This window comes from Camelus ferus, chromosome 11 (assembly GCF_009834535.1).
Source record: "Camelus ferus isolate YT-003-E chromosome 11, BCGSAC_Cfer_1.0, whole genome shotgun sequence".
Classification (NCBI taxonomy): domain Eukaryota; kingdom Metazoa; phylum Chordata; class Mammalia; order Artiodactyla; family Camelidae; genus Camelus; species Camelus ferus.
Genome location: NC_045706.1, coordinates 4,912,894 through 4,935,457, shown reverse-complemented (window position 1 = coordinate 4,935,457; position 22,564 = coordinate 4,912,894). Strand labels below are relative to the sequence as shown.

General features: G+C 47.1%; 2 protein-coding genes across 7 annotated transcripts in view; one reads left to right on the top strand and one right to left on the bottom strand.

The window, feature by feature from the left end:
• Positions 1 to 22,564, top strand: part of DOCK1 (dedicator of cytokinesis 1) — a 484,302-nt gene that overhangs the window by 230,660 nt on the left and 231,078 nt on the right.
• INSYN2A (inhibitory synaptic factor 2A) overlaps positions 1 to 22,564 on the bottom strand; it is a 58,029-nt gene that overhangs the window by 33,666 nt on the left and 1,799 nt on the right. For 5 of the 6 annotated variants that reach the window (XM_032490668.1, XM_032490666.1, XM_032490664.1 and 2 more), the window contains exon 2: positions 3,105 to 4,296. In XM_032490668.1, coding sequence (XP_032346559.1) covers positions 3,105 to 4,291 — 1,187 coding nt within the window. In that variant the 5' untranslated portion in view covers positions 4,292 to 4,296. Of the gene's footprint in view, positions 1 to 3,104; positions 4,297 to 22,245; positions 22,466 to 22,564 lie in introns of all 6 variants that reach the window. The other variant, XM_032490665.1, reaches the window with a different exon arrangement.

The window sequence follows — 22,564 nt, the reverse complement described above, 5'->3', positions numbered from 1 at the left end:
ATGCAATGATAAGATAACATTTCTTGGCTTTGAGTTCATAAAATCAGCCCTGTGAATTCCTCATGCTACTAAAACTCCTGTTTTCCAGCTTAGATCGAGTGCATAAAATCAGCCCTGTGAATTCCTCTTTTAAAGTGACCGTCCTAGTGCATGCCCTTCAGGGGACTGGTCTGGTGCTCAGAGGAGCAGAAGGTTCCATTTTCAGGATTTTGTGAGCTGGCTGACATTGGCCGCAAGAGCAGTATTTATACCATGGAAATCGCAAATGCTCCTCCCCCTCCCTCAGGAGCCAAGTGTTGAAGATGCAGCGGCACACCCCTCCCCCACCTGCGCTGGACCCAGACGCCTCAGCAAGGCATGACGATGGGGCTTGCTTCCTGTCTGCCCGCCTCTGAGGCTGCTGTCTCCTCCTATGTTCTGACATGGAAAAGCGTGGTGGAAATTTGAATTTTGGGCAAATTGATGGCCCCGCGCATTGAACAAGACAGGTCCCCTTCAAGGTGGCCTGGGAAATTGAAACCACCAGATTCACTGTTGTCTGAATCCCAGGGCTCAGAGAGGGAAGTGGAAAGGAAGGTTCCTAGGAACGGATGTGGGAGTTCACCCAGATACGTACTTGCCTGTCTACTGTGAACCTGTCCTGTGCGACAGCAGCTGAACTAGAGATTGAGTTTTGAGTCAGATCATCCTTGCCTTGATCTGCGGTGAGGAGCCAGGCACTGTACTTTGGGAATACTGGGTGAAGGCGTTTTTGTGATGATGGAAATGTTCTCTGTCTTGTGTAGGAGCCAGTTACCACATGTGGTTCTTGGGCAATGTTGCTAATGTGACTGAAGAACTGAATTTTCAACTGTAATTAGAGTTACATGTGGCCACTGCATTAGACAGAGCAGCTCAGGGCTTTCAGGGACCACCTGTGTGCTGAGGGTGTGGGGGTGCATTCATCCCTCTGCAGTCAGATACGGGGCCACCTAGTGTTCCCGAGACCCTAACACTGCTGGGCCAGGGAGGCAACACTCAATGTCACCAGCAGACACCAACCTATTCAGATGCACCTGGGCTCAATGCACGAGGTCACCCTGGGCCCTGGGCTCAACGCACGAGAAGGTCACCCCTGCCTTCCTCACCCTCCATCTGCAGGACGGGTGATGATCAACTACTTACAGGTGAAGAAATGAGGTGCAGCCTTTGCCCAAGTCCTCAGAACCAGAATTCCCACCTCGATGTGTCTTAATAACTCAGAACCACTTTGTAGCTGATACAGTCTCAGAAGACTCAGGAGTCCCATTTAAAGCAAATCTCCACACTTGTTCTAATAGTGTGAGCGGGAGCCTATGCGTAGAAAACAGTTCTTTCATGGGGTGTTTGTGGGTATTCAATCCCATGCTGCTGTTTATTCCAACCCCCTCCTCCCCCAGGAGATGCATGTTATTTAGCCCATGCATTTGGCTTTATGCTATTTGTTGAATTACAGTTCCCACCTGGTGATGGGATCTTTCTGTCCTGGTCTGGGTTAAGTCACTACCAGCTGTACTGAAGTCAGCGATGGGTCCCTGTTGGGACTTTCACTGTTTCTGTGGGAACATGGTCTACTAATCCACAAATCCCCTGACAGACCCCCCTTAGTGAGCTGCTTTGGGTTCTGTATATATTCAAGTCTGAATGAATGAAATGGGATGAAAATGGAGATGTAAACCCAAGATCGAGCAAAGCCTTTTTGAAAACATTCTGTAATGTTAGGTTACTACTAATTTACTATTAGATTGGTTTGTGATTGGCTAACAACACTTTTTGCTTAATAATCTCGGCTACAAACAATGCTAGGTCATAGGAGGTAGGGGGTTAACTCCTTTTGTACATGGACAACCTGCACGGAGCTGGAGAAGCCAGACACCAAGGGCAGGACCTGCACCAGGCACCTTGCCTCTGGGGCCAGGACTTCAGTCTCACCCACTGCCTCGGAACATAGAGTTTCTCTTCTCCCCATTGTTTACAACATGCAAACATGATGTAACTCAGCCACAACAATCCTGTGCATGGGGTGGTTTGCTGCCCTGGCAGTGCATTTCCTGGCTTATCTTTGCACTGGCTGCCAGCTCACTTAGCCAGGGGTAGGAGCCTACAGGCTGAAGGGTGCTAATCACGGGAGACCACAGGGCACTGCCTCAGGCGCCCCTTCCAGAACATGGGCTGGAGGGAATCCAGACAGTTTTGGGGAAGGGAATGGCCGGCAGTCTAGACAAAGGCCAGTGAGCCATGACACTGTTTCGAGAAGCGGGGACCCAGCTCAGTGCTGCCTGTTTTGTGTCAGCCTAGCACACCGTCTGGCCTTCTCAGCTAAGGGGCTCAAGACTCATGTCCTATCTTGAGGTCATTTGTTGTTAAATTTGCTGCTGCACAGTTTCCAGTTCAAGAGACGGGAAACAAAGTTCAGCCATCTGTTATCAACGGCAGACGGTACGGGCTGTTACCCTCTCTCTGCTGCCCGTCTGGACACACAGGGCAGCTCCTGGGGAAAGGTGTCTCTCTCCTAATCATACACAGATAAGGTTTGTTGAATGATGGGCATTGCTTCTGTGAGTTCCAAGTAAGGGGAAAAAACATTGTCTGCTTATAAAATATAAAACCTCATATAGTGCAGAATATCAGTGTTACTCCAATTAGTTAGCATAAGCAAGTCAGCATTTACTTTTCAGAATGCCATAATTCTTTTTTTCTCTTCCGTAATGTGATTCCTAAGAGGCAAGTGGCTTCTTGCTTAGATATTTTTGACTGGCTTACCTATTATCCTTCATCAATATCATAAACCTTTATAGCCCTGGGAGATAAAAAGGAACGATCCACCAGTTCATTGAAAATATAGTTATTGAGTGCCAGGCCAGGCAGGTGACGCTAACCGACACGTAAACCTTGCAGGGAAGGACAAAGGAGGTCTAGCGGCATAAACGACCCGGGATCCCTTTGAACTTGCTCTGTCCTTCGACTACAGCCTGTTCACAGAAATGCTGGCTTAGCCTCTGTGGATTTGGGCTTTGGGGGCTACCGGTGGTCCCCAAGGGTGGTGAGCCTACAGAGCACCGAAAGAAAATCGTGAACATACATACCCTTCCCGATGGGCCTCTCCTTTTTCCAGCTCCTGGATGACCCCCAAGAGCACTTTGATGGTTTCCTGGCTCGAGCTGATCAAGTTCTCCATCACCTGCAGCTGTGCTTTCAGGTCGACCACTTCCGTATGAGGCACGATTTGTTGGCATTCTTCGCCCACAGCGAGCGCTGTCGGACAAGGCTGGTGCTCCTGCCCCGGCAGGGCCTGGGTCTGCAGGGGCGCTTCACGACATTCGGGGGACAGGCACTGCGTCGGGGGCGAGCAGGTCACGGCAGCGCCCGGCGGGGCCCGGAGCCCGTTGGCCGGCGCCGCTCTCCTCCGCTGCTGGTCGGCCGCGGGGCAGAGGGACAGCTCGCTCGATGGGGCGGAGTTCGACAAGGCCCTCTCCGGGGCCTGAGCGCTGAGGGCGGGCGCGTAGACGGCGGCCACCTCCGTCTTAAACACCCGCCCGGGGGCTGGCGCAGCGGGCTCGTCGGTGTCCGGGGTCGGCCTGTCGTGCTTTGCTTTTGCGTGCGGCTGGTACTCCAGCTCCTGGGAGGCGGGCCGCGCGGAGTTCTGCGGAGGGGCGTCTCGGCAGCGGCGCAGGTCGAGGGTTTTGCATGGCCCTGCGCAGTTGACCCCGGCCGACTGGTCCAGCGCGTCCACGTGCTCGTCAGAATGGAAAACCAAGGCCGTCGTCTTCTGTACCCGGCCCGCGCCCCACGGCCGGGCCTCCTCCCCGGCCCCTTCCTCAGTCTTCTCCTTCTCATCTACCACAAACCCATTGTTCTGACTTTTAAAGGCATCCACGGCAGGGATGCTGTTGAGAGCCCCTTTTTTGCGGTCCGGGGGGAAAGTCTGGTAACACTTTCTAAGGTCTGGCGAGGTCTGCACGCCTGTGCTCTTGGTGACATTGGGGATGGACCTCCGAGCCGGCACCGTCATGTATTTGCGGTAGGCGGCCCGGCAGGACGCGGGCTTGGCCTCCCGCTTGCCCCCCGGCTGTCCGGAGGAGAGCTGCGGGTCCCTTTGCTCGTTCTGCGCCTCGCAGATATCCTTAAACCGCACCTGCAGGGCTTTATTCCTCTTTTTAATCTGCCGGTTGGGATCCAGGGCATACTTCATCTCCAGGGCCAGGCAGGCGGCAGGCTCCACTTCACTCGCCGCCGTCGTGAGTACGCATTTGCTGGTTTCCTTACTGACCATGGTTCCTGCATTCGGAAACAGCAACAGACGTGTCAGTGCAGTGGAAACACGCATGCAAACACGGGCAGCACCGGCTTCTGGCCAGAAGGACTGCTGCCGGCTCCCTAATTATTTTTAAACAGGTGAGGTCGGCCTTTATGTTAAGGAAAATCAGACAGGCGGAGAATCGCTGGCAGGCACAGCTTGAAATGCTTCTGAGATATTAAAGCTTGCTTCCTTCTCCGTGTGGGATACACTCGGTTTCCTTTTGATAGTAATGCATGTTTCCCCATTAGACAAACCTGTTTTACTATATTCATCAAGAAACCCAACGATGCTGCCGCTTCTGCAAATTGCCATTTCACACACACATCTCCACTTCAGAGGCAGATGGGTTTCCAAACGCAACTTATTTGGTTTGCGTTTTTACTATTTTTTTTTTTTTTTTTGGATGACGTGATTAATCTACTATTGGGATCCAAGAGAATTGGTATTTTCTCTCAAAGACTTACTGGGAACTCTAGTGCCCGATCGGATAACCGGGGTGGCGGGGGAGGGTATAGCTCAGTGGCAGAGTGCATGCTTAATGAGCACAAGTCCTGGGTTCAATCCCCAGCGCCTCCACTAAAAAAATACACAAATAAACCTGATTACCTACCCTCTCCCCAAAATAAAAAAATGTTTAAAAGCAATTTATTATTGGGGAAAAAAAAAAAGATAAACATGGAGAGCCCTGCCATGAGGAACTGAACTAAAATCTTTGTATGTTAGCCATGTGGATGTCATGGGGTAGTGGGCCATGCTCCTTTATGGGAGAACCGTAGAGGATGAATCTCTGCTTCTGATGGGTTAACACCAGCCAGAGAAAAGACACGGGTTTCCCTGCATCTCCAAAGTCTGTGTTAGCAACTCTTTTCTTTGATTCTGTGGAGAGCAGTATTTGAAAATACTTTTTGTTTTTTGTGTTTTTTTTTTTTTTTTTAAGAAATGATTCATTCTAGAATCAAGTTTTGTGTTTTGATCACAACCTCTGAAAATGAACACAGTGGTGGTGGTTTCAGGATTTAAATCCTGAAAGAAAATAAAATCACAAGGCTTTATGTTAATCATGCAAATTCATCCTGGGCTGAATTATTAACTGCAACTAAAAGGATGCAGGTGGCCAAGGACTGCGCTGGGGGAATACCAGTGGGTAAAATGCCTTCACTTTATTAGGCAGATTCACAGCTGTTTACTGCACATGGAAGAACTTTCTTGAGGGTGGAACTGAAAGCGAGAAAATAAAGTGAAGTATGTTGTTTGTGACTTCGCTCCTCCCCGCCCCCCATGTTCAAGAAGAAAACAGATGGGAGGAATCTCGGGTGTGCAGGGCCCTGGCGTCCGAGCGAGGGGCCAGGAGAGGCAAGGGCACTGACTGGAGCAGAACCAGCACAGGCTCGGGCTGCTCTGCCCCACCCGGCTGTCCGGAAACCATTCGTGTTGTCATGGGGGAGCCTGTGAACCCGGCACACAGCCTCCCTGAGCACTTCTTGGGAAATGCCGTAGGCCCTGTGTGACTCGGGGCTGCCACTCCAGGAGCCAGTGGGTGTGTGGGCCTCAAGGTGTTCTGCTGGTACCGGAGGACCAGACCTAATACCTTCAGTGCCATGTGCCGCACTTCAGGGAGGAAGCGGTTTCACAGAGGTTGTGTCACTTGTTCATGATCACACAGCAAGGAAGGCATCCAGGCAGGAGCAGGAGCCTGATCTACCCAACCCCTGAGTCTTCGCTGGTTCTCATATCTCAGGTGTCCAGCCAACACCGAGGCAGGACACTTCCCCATGTCCTTAGTCCTTACTGAGTTGGGACTGCAGGCCAGCGGGCGTGCTGGTTCAGAGAAGGGGGAGAGAGAAGCCTGGAGCCCCTGTCTGCGAGTGAGTTACAGAACCACCCCCTGCAGCCCGGGGCATGAGTTGACATCTCGGGCCAGCATGGTGCTGGCGCGTTCCGGGACTTGACTAGTGGTACTGAATGACAGGCTTAGAGAAAATGCAAGTACTTCATCAGTTATGCCTTAAACAGTGAACTGGTGGTCATGTCAGAGGGCATCAGAAACAGCCCTGCAGAGCCAGGTTTAGATCAGACGGGGCTTTCCCAGCCTCCGCACTCCCGGCGTTAGAGGCTGGGTAACTTGGTTGTGGGGGCTCTCCTAGGCCGTGTAGAGCGTGTACTAGTGTCCTGCCGTCTCACCACTAGATACTAGTAGCACTCCCACCCCTAAGTGACGGAAATATCCCTAGACTAATGGCCCTGGGGGCCGTAATTGTCCCCAGTTAAGAACCACACATTAGACCGTTCACCCTTGGGTGGCTAGGATGTGTCTGGCAGGGAAGGCCTGAGTGGAACCACAGGAAAGACCAAGAGCAGATGGCAGTGTCCCACCTCCCGGGGGACAGGGGTCTGCAAAGTGCCAGTCTGAAGCTCCAGTCTGGACAAGATCCAGCTCTGTGCTGAGCCGACATTGAGGCACGTCCTTGCCCCATTGAAACACGTGTCTTTTGACAAAAGAATTCATCTACAACAATCACATCGGAGGACAGTTGGGAGAGGGCAGAGAACAGGCCTTCTCTGGCCTCTGGTGCTCTACTAGGTACTGAGGATATCTGGAGAGCTTTGTAATTTGAGACTCAAAAAACTAGGCCGGTTTGGAGAGAAGGAAAAGGGAGAGGAACAGGCGGGACTAGACTATGGGTGATGGGCAGGACGGAGCATGCCTGCTAAGGGTGGGTAATACACATGGTTAAGAGACACTTATCCCATCAGGTTCAAAGGATGCACACACAGGACCTCATGTGGAGAAGAGTATGGGGAGTGGTGGGGATAATACAGAAATGGAATCGTAACCTCACTCCCATACTCGTTCTTTAGTGCCTTTGTTGTCCAGGTTATGTCAGAATGTATTGTGCCACGGTTCTGCAGAAGACCTTCATACTAGGGAAAATTTGAAAGAGAGCATTTTTACAAAAAGCAATTTACTAGTAATTTTTCAGCCTTTTCCCTGCCACTCCTGAAAAATGTGTGTCTGAGTAAGTTTGTCCGACCATGCTATTCATCATCACAATTTGCCGTGAACTGCACTGAAATAATTTTTTTACATCAGTCTGCTCATTTGGAAAGATATTCTGAGGCTTGGACCCGACCATCAAACTAATACAACAAATCAGAAGAATTAATTGCCAGTGGCAAAATAATAATAATAAAAATTCCTAAGCTTGTCTCTGTTTTACAGGGAGCTGCAAAGTATATAAAAACCACTTCCTTATTAGTACAAGTGATAATAATAAATAAGATTTTTTTTTATCAGTTTAGTTTGTTGTGGCTGAATTTTTTTTTTTCCCTATGAGTACTAGTCACTGAGTTGTCCTAACTCCACTGATAGTAAAGATACCAAGGAGTTTTGTAGATGACTTATTTTGCCTTCAGATGAGGTTATGAGTTCTACCGATGGCTGGATAACATTTTCTAAAGCTCAGAACGGAATTTTCCAGGACATTAAGAAGTGCTTTCATATTAAGCTGGACATGTCTTTCCAAGGTGTTCATTTACTGTTCACTGGTGGGTATCAAGCTTCTAGTGATTACCATTAAGAAAATGATTTTGTTATGAAAGGAGATTAGACATTCTTTAGATGGAAGCCCACGAGTGGAACTATCTGGCACATTCATTCATTCATTGTTCCTTCATGCATTCATTCAGCAGTTGAATGTACACGTTACAGCGTGACATGAACAGGCGGTTCATACGTTATGTGCCACTGTCCCTAACCAGATGGCGGCACTGTCCTATGCACTTCACCTATATTTTCTCCTTGACCCTCCAGATAGCCTCATGGGGAGGCACTATTGTTATCCTTACGCTGCAGATTGAGAAACAGGCACAAGTTTTCTTCCAAAACTTGCTCAGAGTCATGCAAGCCAGGGGGCTGCACCCTGCATCCGTTTAAGACTCATGCATTAGACCACTAGGCCTGCCCGGGGAAATCTGTAACCTGAAGTGACCTGTGATAAACCGCATCAAGCATCAAACAGCTGGAACTCATCTGAGCAATTTCCTTAGCCTGTTGCCACAAAGGATCTGGGCACAGGTTATTCAGAGGACCTCTAGGGAGGTCTGGGAACTCACCTGGTCCCGGAGCACAGACTCAGCCAGGCTTGCCTTGAGTTTTGGACTGAGCATGAAACCAAAGTGGCGTTTTCAGTGACGGCTTGCCTTGAGTGGGTCACCCTAGAGAACCACGGACTCTGGCTCGTGGAGTTAATCTCCTGGCTTTAAAAATCAGACTTCATAAAGTTTATTTTTCATAAGAAAATTGTGTTTCAGAATTCATTGGACTGTGCTGTCTTAAGGTGAAAATGGCAAGTCATGGTTGTGCCTGGCTGGCTCGGGGAGAGTGAGACGTCGAGGAGCTGTTTGGAATATAAATGTCTTAATTACCCTCAAATTAAATTTCATAATCAAATGTGAGTTGTAAATATATAAACCCTGTATTTTTAGATTAGTGATGGAGTGTCATCTCTGCATGCCGCTTTAAATTAATTGCTTATATAAAAGTGTTCATTCCAGCTTGAAGGAGTGAAAAATGGAAGCAACTAAATGCCTAACAACAGGTAAACGGTTAAGTAAATTATGGTGTACATTCACTCAGTGTGGCCATTAAGATGATAATTATAAAGATTATTTAGTATCGTAGAGAAATGCTTAGGAAATAATGGTAAGGGAAAGAAAGCATTCTACCAAATTGTCCTGGAAGAAAATGAGCAGAAATGGTTGTCATTGTGGCATCGAGACAGTGCATTCTGGAAGGTTTATTTTCCCTTTGGTTTTCCAGTTTTTGTAGGGGGGAGGTGTAATGTTATATGTAATGTTTGCCAGTTACAAAAAAAACACAGGGTAAATCAGTCCACACCTTAGGCAAAGTAATGGGATCAGGCCTCTGCGAAGTATGAACGCTTGGATCAGAATAAGAGAAACTCAGAAATGATTAGATTTGGGTACAAGCAGTCTCCCAAAGGTCATCTTTTATTGTTTTGAGGAAGCCTTGGATAAAGAAAGAAAATGAATTTCAAAGTACAGCCAGTGTTCGTGTGTGTGCGCGTGTCCGCCAAGGAATGTGCATCTGCACACACACACGTATATACAGATGTGTGTGGATCGGCTGGGAGAGCCAGGGAGTGTTTAGCATAAGGTATGTCACTATGTGAGAAAACTCACTGTTGGGGGGAATTTGCCATCTGTTTTAACTAGGAATCAAATGGTTTTGACCTATAATCTGCATTCATAGTCTGGAGGAAACCTTGTGGGATTTCAGCAACTGACAGGAGAGAATCACCCCTGGGTTAGGCTCATTCTCAGTGTCTGCAGGGACCGCGAGGTTTCCAACTTGGCCCTGTGCTGTGATATATGTGGCATAATGCAGTCGACTGACAGTGGGGGCTGGGAGGGGGATGGCCTTGCCAAGACACGTCCCAGTGTCCCATCAGTCAGTGGACAGCCAAAAAGCTAGGCAAGCAATCCGATGAGTTTGGAAAGGGACTGCATGATGTTATTGGTTTTTCTCGTGGCTTTCCCGCTGTTGAGACACCTTGGCGTCAAAGATGCTGGCTGGAATTCAGGATTAATTGGGTCAGCATTTTATTCTACGTGCAGAGGAAATGCCTGAACATTAGGCTACTGAGAGGGGGGCAGTGGTGGAAAGGAATGTACCGTTCTTTAACACACTGCTTCCCGGAGGGAAAGGGACACGAGACAGAGCCTCACCCACGAGATGAAGTCATTTCTGTTCTGAAATAGTTAACGTTAAGACCTGTTCTGTAGGCAATGATGGATTCCTCCAAAATGTAAACTCCTCCTTTCCTGAGGGCGACACTAACTGCTATAGATTTTGGACGGTGTCTTAGTTAGATTCATTATCCTGTTTAATTTCCTTTAATACACTGAAATGATATTTTTCCAGACATTTGTTCTCCTCTTCAGAGGTCACTGATTTAGAGGGCTGAAGTTAGGTAAGCCAAAGAATGCTGGCACCTCTCTGAGACTGTGTACTGGCTGGGGGGTGCTCCCGTCTCGGCACCCAGGGCCATGGCCCACGGGAGGAAGCCCCCAGGTGGACCGTTGCAGTGAGGCTCCGTCCTTAGGGATGGAGGACCATCCGGGGGGAAGCAGGGCCAAGGGCACTCCCGGAGTTTTGATGCAGATCTCAAAGCAGAAGAAATCCCATCCTAAGTAGGGCTCTAGCTCACTCGTACCTCTTGAGTTCAGAAAACACACGTTAACCTGCAGAAAACCTTTAATTACTTCTGCCGTGTAATGTGAACAGCCTCTCTGTGAGAACAGAGGAAGCGAACCATCCATTTTATACATGAATACCTGGGTCTGAAACATGCTGAGGTTTTATAAGACCCAGAGGGTGCCCCCTTCATCAGACCAGACTTCCCTCTTCCTCTGTGTTTCACGACTGACTTAGTTCTTCGACTTATATTATAGTTCAGCTTATACTGGCATTAACCTTTGTTCATCCTCTGTCCAAATGGAATCAAAATTCGAAATGAATTAGCAAGATTTTATAACAGTGGCAGAAATCAACTGGAAAAAAGGTCTCCTCCAAATGAGATGTGATGTCAGTGTTAGAAAGTTTATTGGCCACAGTTAGCTTTGCTTACGAAGTGTCCAAAAGTAACTCAGTAAAACTGATTCCAGGAACTCACCAAAATCATCTGTAAGACTAGTAAAAGGAACTAATTTCCCCGTTTCTCTTCTCTCCTCCACTGGTATGACAATTACAGGAAATGTTAGGGCTTTAGTTTGGAGCATAGCTCACGAGGGCGTTCAGATTACAGTAGCAAGTATCTCACCTGCTCTGTTCCCTGATGGCTCCAGGTACTTAAGCAGCGATCGGCTGGTAGTCTGGGGCCAAACCCCGAGAGGCTGGAGTTAGAATGTGGGGTGGCCTCCCTTTCTCAGACTTCATGGACATCTCCAGAGAGAATACGTGTATATTGGAGTGGGCTTTGGGAGTCCTTTGCCTGATGGATGAATCCGTATGTTTTTTATGAAATGGCATGTTTTGACTGATGATACATCTGAAGCTAAAATCAGAACAGTAATTTTCCCCAAAAATAACTATTTCGAAAGAGTAGGTTTCCCCTGCGCTTCTCCGAGCTGAATCTCAGGCTTCCATGTTGGAACACCCGGGTCGGGCTTCTCTTTGGAGGTAACCATTCACTACAACTGAAATCTATTAGAGTTGAAGATGCAATCCGTCTCTCAGGCAAGGCCATGTGAGTGTCCATCTATTACCATCAAACGGATACCCCGTGTGTTTCTCTTGGTAATGTGTCTCCTGTGTTTCCTTGGTCTGGCTGAACTGTAGACTTTGCAAGGTCTTGGGTTTACGGCAGAGGTAGCAAGCCAGGACAGACAGGGAGAAATGAGCATTTCTTGTAATCAGCTTCTAGGTGTAAGTGGACAGCAAAGTGTAGAGAGACTACCGCCCATCTGAACAAAAAGTCATGCGTCAACATGTGTGGCCTCCTCAGCTCTGACGCATTTTGTCAGCCATGGTCCAGTGTGGAGAGTGCTTGGTCTGAGCTCTCTAGCTCTTCCTGTGATTCTTGGGCTAAAAATGATGCCGGGGTTGTTTAATCTGAGTGGACCCAAAAGACATGAATTAAGACCCCCTTTCTTTCCTTCCGTTGCGGTTGATGAACAATGAGGGGGACCTCAGAAACAGCTCATCACCTTGAAGAAAGGTGCTGTCAGTGGAGACAGAACTTAGGTTCGGCAGAGAGAACATACAGTCAGTCACTGGGGGCGTGGAAACCAGAGGAATGTTCCTAGCAGTCACTGATGGTTACTCAGTGCAGGTGCATTTAGGGTGAACTTTCAGTGTTCAGAACCCAAAATACCATGGTTCTGGGTGGGAGGTGATAAAGAGAAAACAAACGAAAGCGTCTGTGTGTCACATCCTGTAACGTCCAAATAGCTGCCACATTTTATTTCTTAATATAAATACTACTTCTCTTTGATCTTGGTGGTATTTTCTACTCCACCAGCTCAGTTGGTTCTTTCATTCTTTCCTTGACCCACAGCTACTGTGAACTTCTGTCTTCTCCATGCGTAACAGTAAGCAGCTACTTTGTAAACGAGACGAAGCCCCGCCCCGCCCCCACCGTCTGTCCTGATGCCGCTGGAAGTTTGCCTCCTTGGGTAAGAAGAGCTCAGGGGCGTCTCTGGCAGCCGGAGGACTCAGTGTGCGCTCCTGGGAGGGGGTCCGGCACAGGGCAATGGCCTGAGGCCGTGGCGGTCTGTACTCAACCCAGTAACACAGCTCCTGTGCTCGCCCCGGCCGAGCCAGGAGTGAAAGCCCCCAGGGTTAAATGCAGGGCTGAACTTGCCTTGCACTGGGGTCTTGAGATCCACAGCCCGTAGGACAGTGCGAGTCTCTCAGTCCTCTTACTCTTCCGGTGCCTTACCAGGTGCTGACGCTGCTTTGCCTAATTCACTCCCTATTTAACCCCCCAAAGCCACTCATCACCAGGTCCCTTGATTTTGTTTTTCCTTCCTGTTGCTTCACCTATTGATTTCTCCCTTTTTATTCACTCTGTTCCCACTCTGACCTTGGTGTTTTTACAAACCCTGCCTTCAACTCTCCATCCCTCTGTCCTACAGGTCCTCAAAGTCCAGACTTCAAGTGCACATCTCTCTCCTCTGTGGATACCTATGTGAGTCCCAGTTTGGTAGTGCTTCCAAAAAGCAATTTTTTTTAGGATCTATAATATTTCTTCTATAATATTTCCCATCCTATGATCTCTCTAGATTTCTCATGGCTACTCACAAACTCTCCTCAAGTAGAGCCAGTTCCTGGACTGTCTCTACCATATACCACAGTGACTCCCTACTTTGTGTCTTTACTACCAGTGGTTCCTGGTCTAGGGCTGTGCCCCACCCTCCTTTTTAATGGTCCAGGTCAAGTCTTGCCTTCCCTCGCTCCTCCAGTCCTCATGGCTGCCTTCACTGACTCAGTGACCAGCACCTGCAGGTCGAGGGTGACGCAGGCACCATACCATGTGCTGGGCACCCAGGAAACCGAGGCACAGTCCTTGGCAATGTGGAGCGCTTGGCATGAGAAAGACATTCATCTGTGGACAGCACGAGCCCACTGTGCTCTGAACCATCATGGAGGCAGGAAGAAAGTGCAGAGAGTGTCTCCCGGGGAGTCAGGGCGGGCTTCACCTGGGAGATGTGGAGAAGTGGGCCTAAAGCATGAGTCACTTTTCTTTGAAGTGTCAGTCCTCTCTTCTTACGCTTATCTAAGTGCTGGGTAGACCAGGTTCCTCTAAGCATCTCCACTCTCTTCAACTCTGTCAGCCTCTGATCCTTGCTAATTAGTTTAAGAATAGAGTGATATGCATCCCAGCATCCTCCCAGCGGGAGGATGTACCCATGGCATTTTAAGCAGACTTGGGGTGGGTACTCAGTATCACTGGCTTCCATGAATTCTCTCTGCATAGCCTGGACCCTCAGATCTGGTGGCACACGGTGTATTCTGAAACCTGGGTAGGAACCAGATGAGTGGAAGGGAAAGGGACGGAGTTTGATTAGTTTAAGTGAAACCGTGTCCAGAGATTTTTATCTCCTGAACCTTGGAGTAACTCTCTCAGATTTGGCGCATTATATGGTATTGCTTGAAATTTTTTTCTGTGCCGATGGGGGTGAAACAGACGACTCGCACACTCACAAAAATGAGTGGATGGCTCCGACGTGTTGTTACTTTATATTTAACTATAAAGTACATCGAGACCGTTACTGCGTATTTGTTTTCTTATATCACCCAGACGTCTTCTCGGAAGTGGGATGTGATAGAGGCAAAATAAATGAACAGTTTCATTCAGAAATCTCAGTCGCTTGGGATGACATAAACCCAAGCTCCTAGAGACGGTGGATTGTTGTAATCTCAGGCTTCTAACTGGACTCTGGATTTTGCTGTCGAGGAGGAACCACAGATCTTTGGGGGGAAAAAGTCAACAGAAGGTCGGGGGTGCACCTTTGCATCAGGTTGCTTCAGAGCTTGTGTGTTTTGGCCCAAAGGTGTTGAATGAAATAACGAACATTTCATTTTTCTTTACTTTGAATTGAGAACATAGGGTATAAAATTGTACTCAATATAATCAATACTTGGAAATATAATTCTGCACACTATTTGTGATGAACGTGGAGAGGAAGGAAAAGGGAAATAGGGAAATGAGAAGAGAGAGATTGGAAGGGAGGCAGTGAGGGCTCGACCCACACAGACAGACGACAGACAGGCAGACACAGGAGAGGAAGGGGTGGCGCTCGGCAAAGCCAGCGCCGGTCAGCCACGTCACATCTGGGTGCTGTGGACTAGGGCAGAGGCACGGACAGTTCTGACGGACCAGAGCCACGACTGTCAGCTTCTCCGCTGCCCCGTATTGGCAGTTCCAGCAGCCCTCCTTCTCCTGGAGGACCTGGACAGTTCATCCCAGGGCAAAACAAAAATCAAGACGAGGACAGGTCACTGAGGCTGGACATCCTACAGTGTCATTTTCCCAACAACAAAAAGCACAAGTGTTAAACTGAATGAATAATCCCACTGTAAGCTGACATTTCTGTGTTCCTGCCTCTGTCCCTTAATCACCAGCATCTCCTTTTGACTGAAACCCTCTTGTTTCACAGGGATTGTAGGAAACGGGGAGAGAACAGTGGGATAAGGCTGTGTGGGTTCATGAAAAGAAGTGAGCATCGTAGTGAGTAAGCAGACTTGCTGATCATGAAACAGTTCTCTGTGCACATCAGAATCCTAAAAACACTTTTTTTTTCAAAAGGAAAACAAAAGTCTTTGCTTAAATGACCTCTCTATACTTTGGCCTTCCTGAAACTTTGGAGGAGAGCATGGATGTTGAAGAAGTGGAATCTTTTACAAGTTTTTTGTTTGTTTAAAGAAAGCATTTCCGACCACACAGGGGAAAAGAACCCTGTGGGAGGCTGAAGCAGGAAAACATGCATCTTCCTCAAGGGCTCCGTCCTCGGGCCTGACTCTCTAGCAGAAACCCGTTGGTCCCCACCCCACAGTCCAGGTCAGCCAGAGTTTCTGGGTTTGGAGACAGGGCAGCCAAGATCAGTTTGATAACGCATCCAAGATGTTTCGTTTTGTTTCCCTTATTCTCTTGCATTTCCTGCTGTATCCGTAAAGCTGAGAGCAACATGTGGCTCAGAAGAGGTACCCATAAATATTTACTGCACGAAGGGTTGAATGAACAATGTCCCAGGGGAGCAAGGAGGGTGTCCCCTTCTGTTTTTTCTATAATGAACCTGGGACTCAACCAAGTGTTGCTGATGCCCAAACGGAACCCATGGCCCTGCTCCCAGATCAGCAGTGGAGGTGGAGCCCTCTCCCACAGAATGGGACAGTTAGTTACCTGGCATTGTCACCATTTAAAGTACAGGCCTTCTGCAATATGGATTAATTATCAAATGTCAAATTCCAAGTAAACTGTCAGTTGGCAGGTGTACAGCAGGCATATGGCATGTGCACACCTTTTATCTTTTGATGCTTCTGGTTGGGGATGCAGCACGTCTACAATTCTGCCCCTTCCTGGGAATTCTGCGGGTGGGGGCAGCTCCTCTCCCCATGGACCTGGGCTTTGAGACCAGTTATTAGTGCCAGTCTTTTCAGTAAATGATTTACATGCAGGACTTTATAAATGGTCGAGGGGTTACTCAAGGTCATCCCTTAAGCAGTCCCTCATTCTCGTCTTTTCTTGTCACGGTAGGCCCTGGCTATGTAGCATCTTCACGCAGTGCTTAAGAACTGGGGTTCAGAGACTGCCTGCCTGCCTGGCTTTGAGTTCTGGCCCTTCCTTCCCCAAATTAGCCCAGAATCCCGAGCAAGTTATATAACCTGGGTGGGTAAAGGTAATCGTAAGAGCTAATGGTTCGACCTTGCTTGGCAGTGGGTCGGGTACCACTTGGCACTTTATGTATGTTCCAATGGTGCATTCTCCAAATACTCTCTGAAGGGGAAGCTACCATTTTTAAAAGGTAGAGAAACTGAGCCACTGCACAGTGAGTCCGTGTCCACGTCACCCAGAGAGTAATTGTCAGAACCAGGAATGCAGATGTGGACAGGGTCGCCTGGGCACGGCTCTTACCGCTCTGGTCTGTGGTGAGGCCTCAGGAGGCCAGTGCCTATGAAGCCCTCAGTATATGGTCTTGGTGATGCTGCACTGGTGATGAAGTGATGGTGACAAGGACAATGCATTTAAGAATACATTATGCGTGTGGATGACACTGGTTACGTTGAGAGAGACATGTTAGGAACCACCTGGAAAATTTCCACCTTGGATGGCTGATTAAAAAGTATACAGTTGTCCTAGGTTGTACTTTAAAGCTGGGCATGCCGGTGGTCATTTTCACAGACTCTTTAGATCCAGAGTAGCACTGATGCTTTGATGTAGAATCTAAATGGTCACTGGGAATGAACTGAGCACTGGGACCCTGGATTCTAGTCCATTCTCTACTGCTCACTCAGCAGTTGACCACATCACATGGAGAGGGGGTGTCTCCCCTGAGCTTCTGCTGCCCAGCAAGACCGGGTGGTATTTTCATAGATCCAGTGTTCCAACCACATGATGAATCCCATCGTTTAGCCTAGCCCTGGGAATTTTCGCTACACTAGCAAATCTGATAGACACAATAAATAGAGCAGAGGAGAGTTACTATTATGTACGGAGACAGATAGAAACAGCAAAAACAAGACAAATTCAACAAGGATGGGAACTACTACTGTGAAGCCGTCAAACTAACAACTACCATTAAAACAGACAAAAACACACACAGTAAGTAACTGAGGAAAGCAGTTACCCCGAGGCTCTTCAATGGCCCCAGAAGTCAAATGAAAACTATGGTTTAAAAGTTGAGAAACTAAGTCTTTTTCATCATTTAAAAAAATTTCAAACTCTCCACACTTGCGAGTGGGATGAACTTTTCTTGGGAGTGGTTCCCGGCCTCACCTCCCTAAGCTATGCTAGTCTTAAGTCATTTGTGCCGTGCGATTCCAATAGAAAAGAAAAAACAAACCCCCCACGTCTTTATGTACCACTCTGGCATTGATTTAAAAGAAGCGATACACTGATGGACTTGATGTTATGGTGTCAGACTGAGAGAGAGGGATCAAGTCCAAGAGACAGATGTCTTCTGGTTGTCTTGAGTGGACCCAGTGAACTCTCCGGTATTTCGGTAAATCTCTAGTGAAAATTCCTTTCAACCAAAAAAAATGTCAGCGTTTGGGGTACAAGAGCATTTAGTCTACCTGATTGAGGCAAGATAAAGTTCCTCACTTCTCCTTTGTTTCTTTCACTCTGATACTAGGTCATTAAACTCGAACACATTCTTTCTTTAAAAACTCAACTTCTCCCCATGTGAATTTTCACCAAAGGAAACTCTTGGGTTGAGTTTGGTGGGAGAAAACCCCCGACCTTTGATACTGTTTTCTTTCCTTATCACCGAGTAGCCCAGACCTAAGGACTGTCCATCTCTAGAAACTGTCATCCTTGTTACCAGCTTCTCACGAGACTTCCTTTTAATTCCTACTTCAAAAAAAGTACAACTTGAAATGGAAGAAAATGAATTATTGTCCAACCTGGAGTCCCTGAATTTCTAGCAAAATCACTGACTAGGTTTATTGTTAATAGCCTCCTTAGAGATTTATTAAGTGCCTGTTATTAGACAGTACTATTCTTGGTCCTTTACGAATTTGTGTTGTGAATCCTTTGGAAGTATTTCTCACGGAACTTCTAAGAAGTAGGAGATGATGAAAACCCAATTTTTGAAAATAATATTTCCAGTTGGAAACTCAAATTCAAATTTCTAATAGTAATCATATCTAGATAGTAATTCATGTCTACCTTTATCGATGGAAAGTTTCTGTTTCCATCAATGCCCCCAAGCACACTGTTTGCCTGGGGTAGTAGCAGCTTTTATATCTTCTTCACCTAGCCACGTCACAAAGATCTGTTGCCATCCAGGGTGTTTCGCTCACGACTGGGAGTGACCCAGTGAACTCTCCGGCAGTTTCCACTGTCACCAGTCACCCTTGGCTCCAGTTAATCCTCACCTGTCAGACTCTCTCAGCTGATCTCCAGTTCCTCTTCTCTGGTTTATCTCTAGCCATCAAGACTTCGTCTTCCGGAAATGTATGTTATTCAAAACGTGCAGTGGGTACCCATTACCAATGAGCACAGGACCTCTCTGTCCTTCTGGTTCTTCCTCAAACTGGCTTCACGCTCCCTCTTTACTCACTGATCTACACACCAAAACCTTTGTCCACTGTCACTTCTTTCTCTTCCCCTACAAGGCTCTTGCTCTGAGCACCCAGCAGCTGTGCTTAAGCTGCAGGATTTGTGTGTGTGGACCCAGGAGAACCATTCAACCCTTGTCTCAGCCAGAGCAATTCCCCTTCCTGCCCGGGAACCTCCAAAGCACACCGTATGGCCTCTTCTGATCCTCCCTCCCACCTCCTCTCGCCCTCCTGGCCTTGAACTTCTTGAGGACCTCTCATGCATCCTGCAACACCTCCCACATTGCCACAGCCACTGTTACTACTGCCGTGGACATTTCCACAAACCAGCCGTCCTTTCTGGACCAAGCCATCTGCATACCAATCTGCTTTCCAGTGCTTGGCCATTATCAGAGCCCAGGTTTTATAGTTCCATTACATTTCCAGGGACGCTAAAGTGACTTACTACAAGTCAGCAACTTCTGCAGAGCAAAATGCAGATAATATGGGGTGTTCAGAGTCTAACTCCTATGTGCATGCGGAAAAGATAAAGAAATGGGCAAATGGCAAACATGGGATACTTTCCAGGGAAGAGCCAGCATGGAGGGGCCCCCATCACCAGTGGAATGACCCTAGAAACACAAACAAAGACTGGTCAGCTTCATTAAGGTTGGCGGTGGATATGCCGTACCTCCACGGTGGTTTCTTGACTGAGCAGCTGAAATGAGGCCCCCAGACCATCAGCTTCCCCTACCTGCCCTTTCTCTCTGGAATTTTGATGAGCCGAGAGACGCACTTTTATTTGCATGGTTGCTTGTAATCTCTCTGGCATCCCAAAGCCACCTTCTCATGTCTGTCGTATGCTGTAGTTTACTATATTTCATTTTACGCCCAAGGCTAGATTAAGGACTGAATTGGAATTTTCCGTAGTAACTGTGATATAAACTTCAACCAACATTTTGTCATGCTGTTATGATTTTTAAAAAAGTTCATTCTCCCTAGCCGTGGCCATAGTAACATAACTCAGGTGACAGTACACTGTGCAGACGTGGGCTTCTCTCTGCTCTTTCCCGTGCTCAGACTTCCTAATCTCAAGATGATTTGGTCAAGAGAGCATGTCTGTGGACGTGCAATAGTCTGAATAATCAGTTCAGTACCCTGTAGAAGCAATAGTTGCAAATACTGAATCTGAAGACTTCTTTCCACATCCCTTGGAAGTATGTATGGTGTTAGCCCAAAGGCTTATAATTTAGAAACCTAAGTCCTTCTTGTCCCTAATATCTGCTTTTTTGTATTCAAGTTAATTTTCTCTCACTTCCAATCAAAGCTAGGAACATGCACTCAGCAGAAAGACACGGAGCTGTCAGGTTAGAGGGTTTTTTTTTTTGTCACTTGATACTATCTTTGTATACCGCAAAGTCCCTCAACTCATTCACTGGGGTGTGAATGATGTCTGAAGTACGCACGACTCAGACTTCCACTGAATATCATGGTGGCTTATGGTGGAAGGGTCTCTGAAAGAGGTTGTATCAGGAACTGAGTTTGGAACCCAAAAATGTCCCCAAAGTTATATCATTTTTAAAATCTGAGAGGTAAGATTCTTGGGTGCTTGGAGACACTCCAGGCCTCTGGATCTGGATAATCAGATGTATTGTCACACATGGTCCAAAGGTTCAAACCTGTAATTTGTACGGCTTCCTACTTAATACGAATCGACATCTAAATAACTTGTTTATGTGAATCCCAGCAGGATTCACTTGGCATCAAATCTCTATATTCTGTCCTTAATATATAAGAAAAATATACTTTAAAAGTAAACTGATTAAAAGTTATAATGTTTTACTACCTTTAGGTTGTAGGTTAGCTCAAATATTAGATCAAGACTTATCCAAATGTTTGTATGCAAATTTCCTGGTAATAAAAGTGTTGTCATATAATATCAATCACACTAAATTTTGTTTTAAAATATTGAAGTCACTCCATAATGTTATGAAATATTAAAATCAAATATGTGAAGCGACGAAACCTGTTTCATAAATTATGTCAGCTAATTTCGTGAGCTGGGCAGTGAGGTGCTCAGGGGAGTCAGTTTGGATAAGGGAATTGTTTATGAAGGAATGGTTCAAAATAACAATGCCAGGTTTATCTGGGGAGTCATAATGACCTCATATTCCCCCAGATGCCTGTGGTCTGCCTTAAGTACGCATCATTTGTGTGGTTACCTCAGCTTCTTGGGTGCCACTGACGGGTTAAGCAGCAGCCTTGCTGTGCACCTGCTCAGGTGTCTGGTGGGCTTACCCAGAGCTTTAGGATAAAACGTTCCTGATGCCCTGGTCACTGCCTCCTTAAACTGATGCCAGTCCATAGGACTGCCGCTTTGCAGTGTAGCTGTGGTTTCTTTATCATTATTTCCTGAGAAGCAGCCTGTCCCCAACATTAGTAATCTGCTTCTCATACAAGAGAGTTCAGTAGTTGTTTCTCTAAATGAGACAGCCATGGGTTAGAGCAGACAAGAGAATACAAATGTCGAGCTAAGTGAACACATCTGTCCAACTGCTCTGCTGGATTCGACTGTTCATCCTGAGAATCATTTTTATTTTCTGACTGCTTATTCTATCGTGTAGGAATCTTCCTGGTAGACTGATGCCTTCCGTGCACGAGTCTTTTATTAATTTACTACTTTAAAATGTATTTCTCTACAGACGGAGAAATAAAAGACAAAAATTCCCTCCCCTGCATGTGGGGAAGGCACTTGTGGCAGAGAAGCCCCCAAAGTCTGCAGAGAAATAGGGTTTCCAACTTTCCACAGGGCTTTTCAAGGCTTTCAGGCTTTGGCCTTGTTAACCTACTTCATCACCAGTGGTTGTGCATCTCAATAGGATGATGGGCCTGATTTAAGTAAAAGCTAACATCTAATATCAAGATCATAAACTATAGCAATTTTAAAGTCATCCTCTGCTTTTCAAGGGCACCCTTCTTTAAGTAGAGGCCTTTCCTTTAGCTAAAGAAATTAAACTGAATCGTCCTATCTTTAAGGAAATGATGAATTTAGTGAAGTGAAGAAAACTCAAACTCCCTGTAGCTAACATAATTTATGCAAAATCATGCAATTAACGATAGCTGTGCTAGACATTTTTTTCTCCAAATGCGCCTGTAATAAAACCATCATGAGTAGCATTGCCATCTAATGTAAGTAGTAAACATGGATAGTGAATTATTAATATCTGGTGAGGCATGCAGATGGCAGGACTTCCATTTTTCCTTTGAGCAGATAGCATGATTGCTAATCATTCTAGCAAAAAAAAAAATGGCACAGATAAATAGGAACTTTTCTTTGAAAGTAACATTCAACAGGATATGAATGTAAAACATAGCACACAACGTGAATAGTAAAAACAGGCACTTTTTCCGCCTCCGCAAAGTGAAAAGATGGTTACACTTTCCGCTGGATCTGGAGTATAAGCTTAATGAGGTTAAAGCATTTTCATGTGTGTTCTACTCATGAGGAACGGCCCAGGGCAGGTAATTTGGGTGGTAGTTGGCAATCAAATTCCCAGCGCGGTAACCTTGACATTTCCCCTCTGGCAAATGGAAAGGGAACCCCCTAGTAAGTCCTCGTCCAAGGGAAAATCTCCAAACGCACCGGCCTCGACCCTCCTCCTCTGAGCTGTAGTCTTGTGAAATGATCGCGTGGGTTCCCAGCCAAGACTGGGCTGGCCCGAAGTTCCTTCCCACTCGTCCCAGTTCACCTCGGGATGCTTCCGCAGGATTTAAGCGCTTAAGCAGACAAGGTCAAATTAAACTGCTTCACTGCCGCTTCTGGTTCAGGGGCCCGACCGGGCGTCCAGCCTCCGCGCACAGACCTGCAGCAGGAGAGGGGTCAGGGCTGGGGCCCCGCTCTGTAGATGAGCCAAAGGCATCCTTTTCTCCCCGATTTACTCCAGAGGCACCTCTCCTCCCCC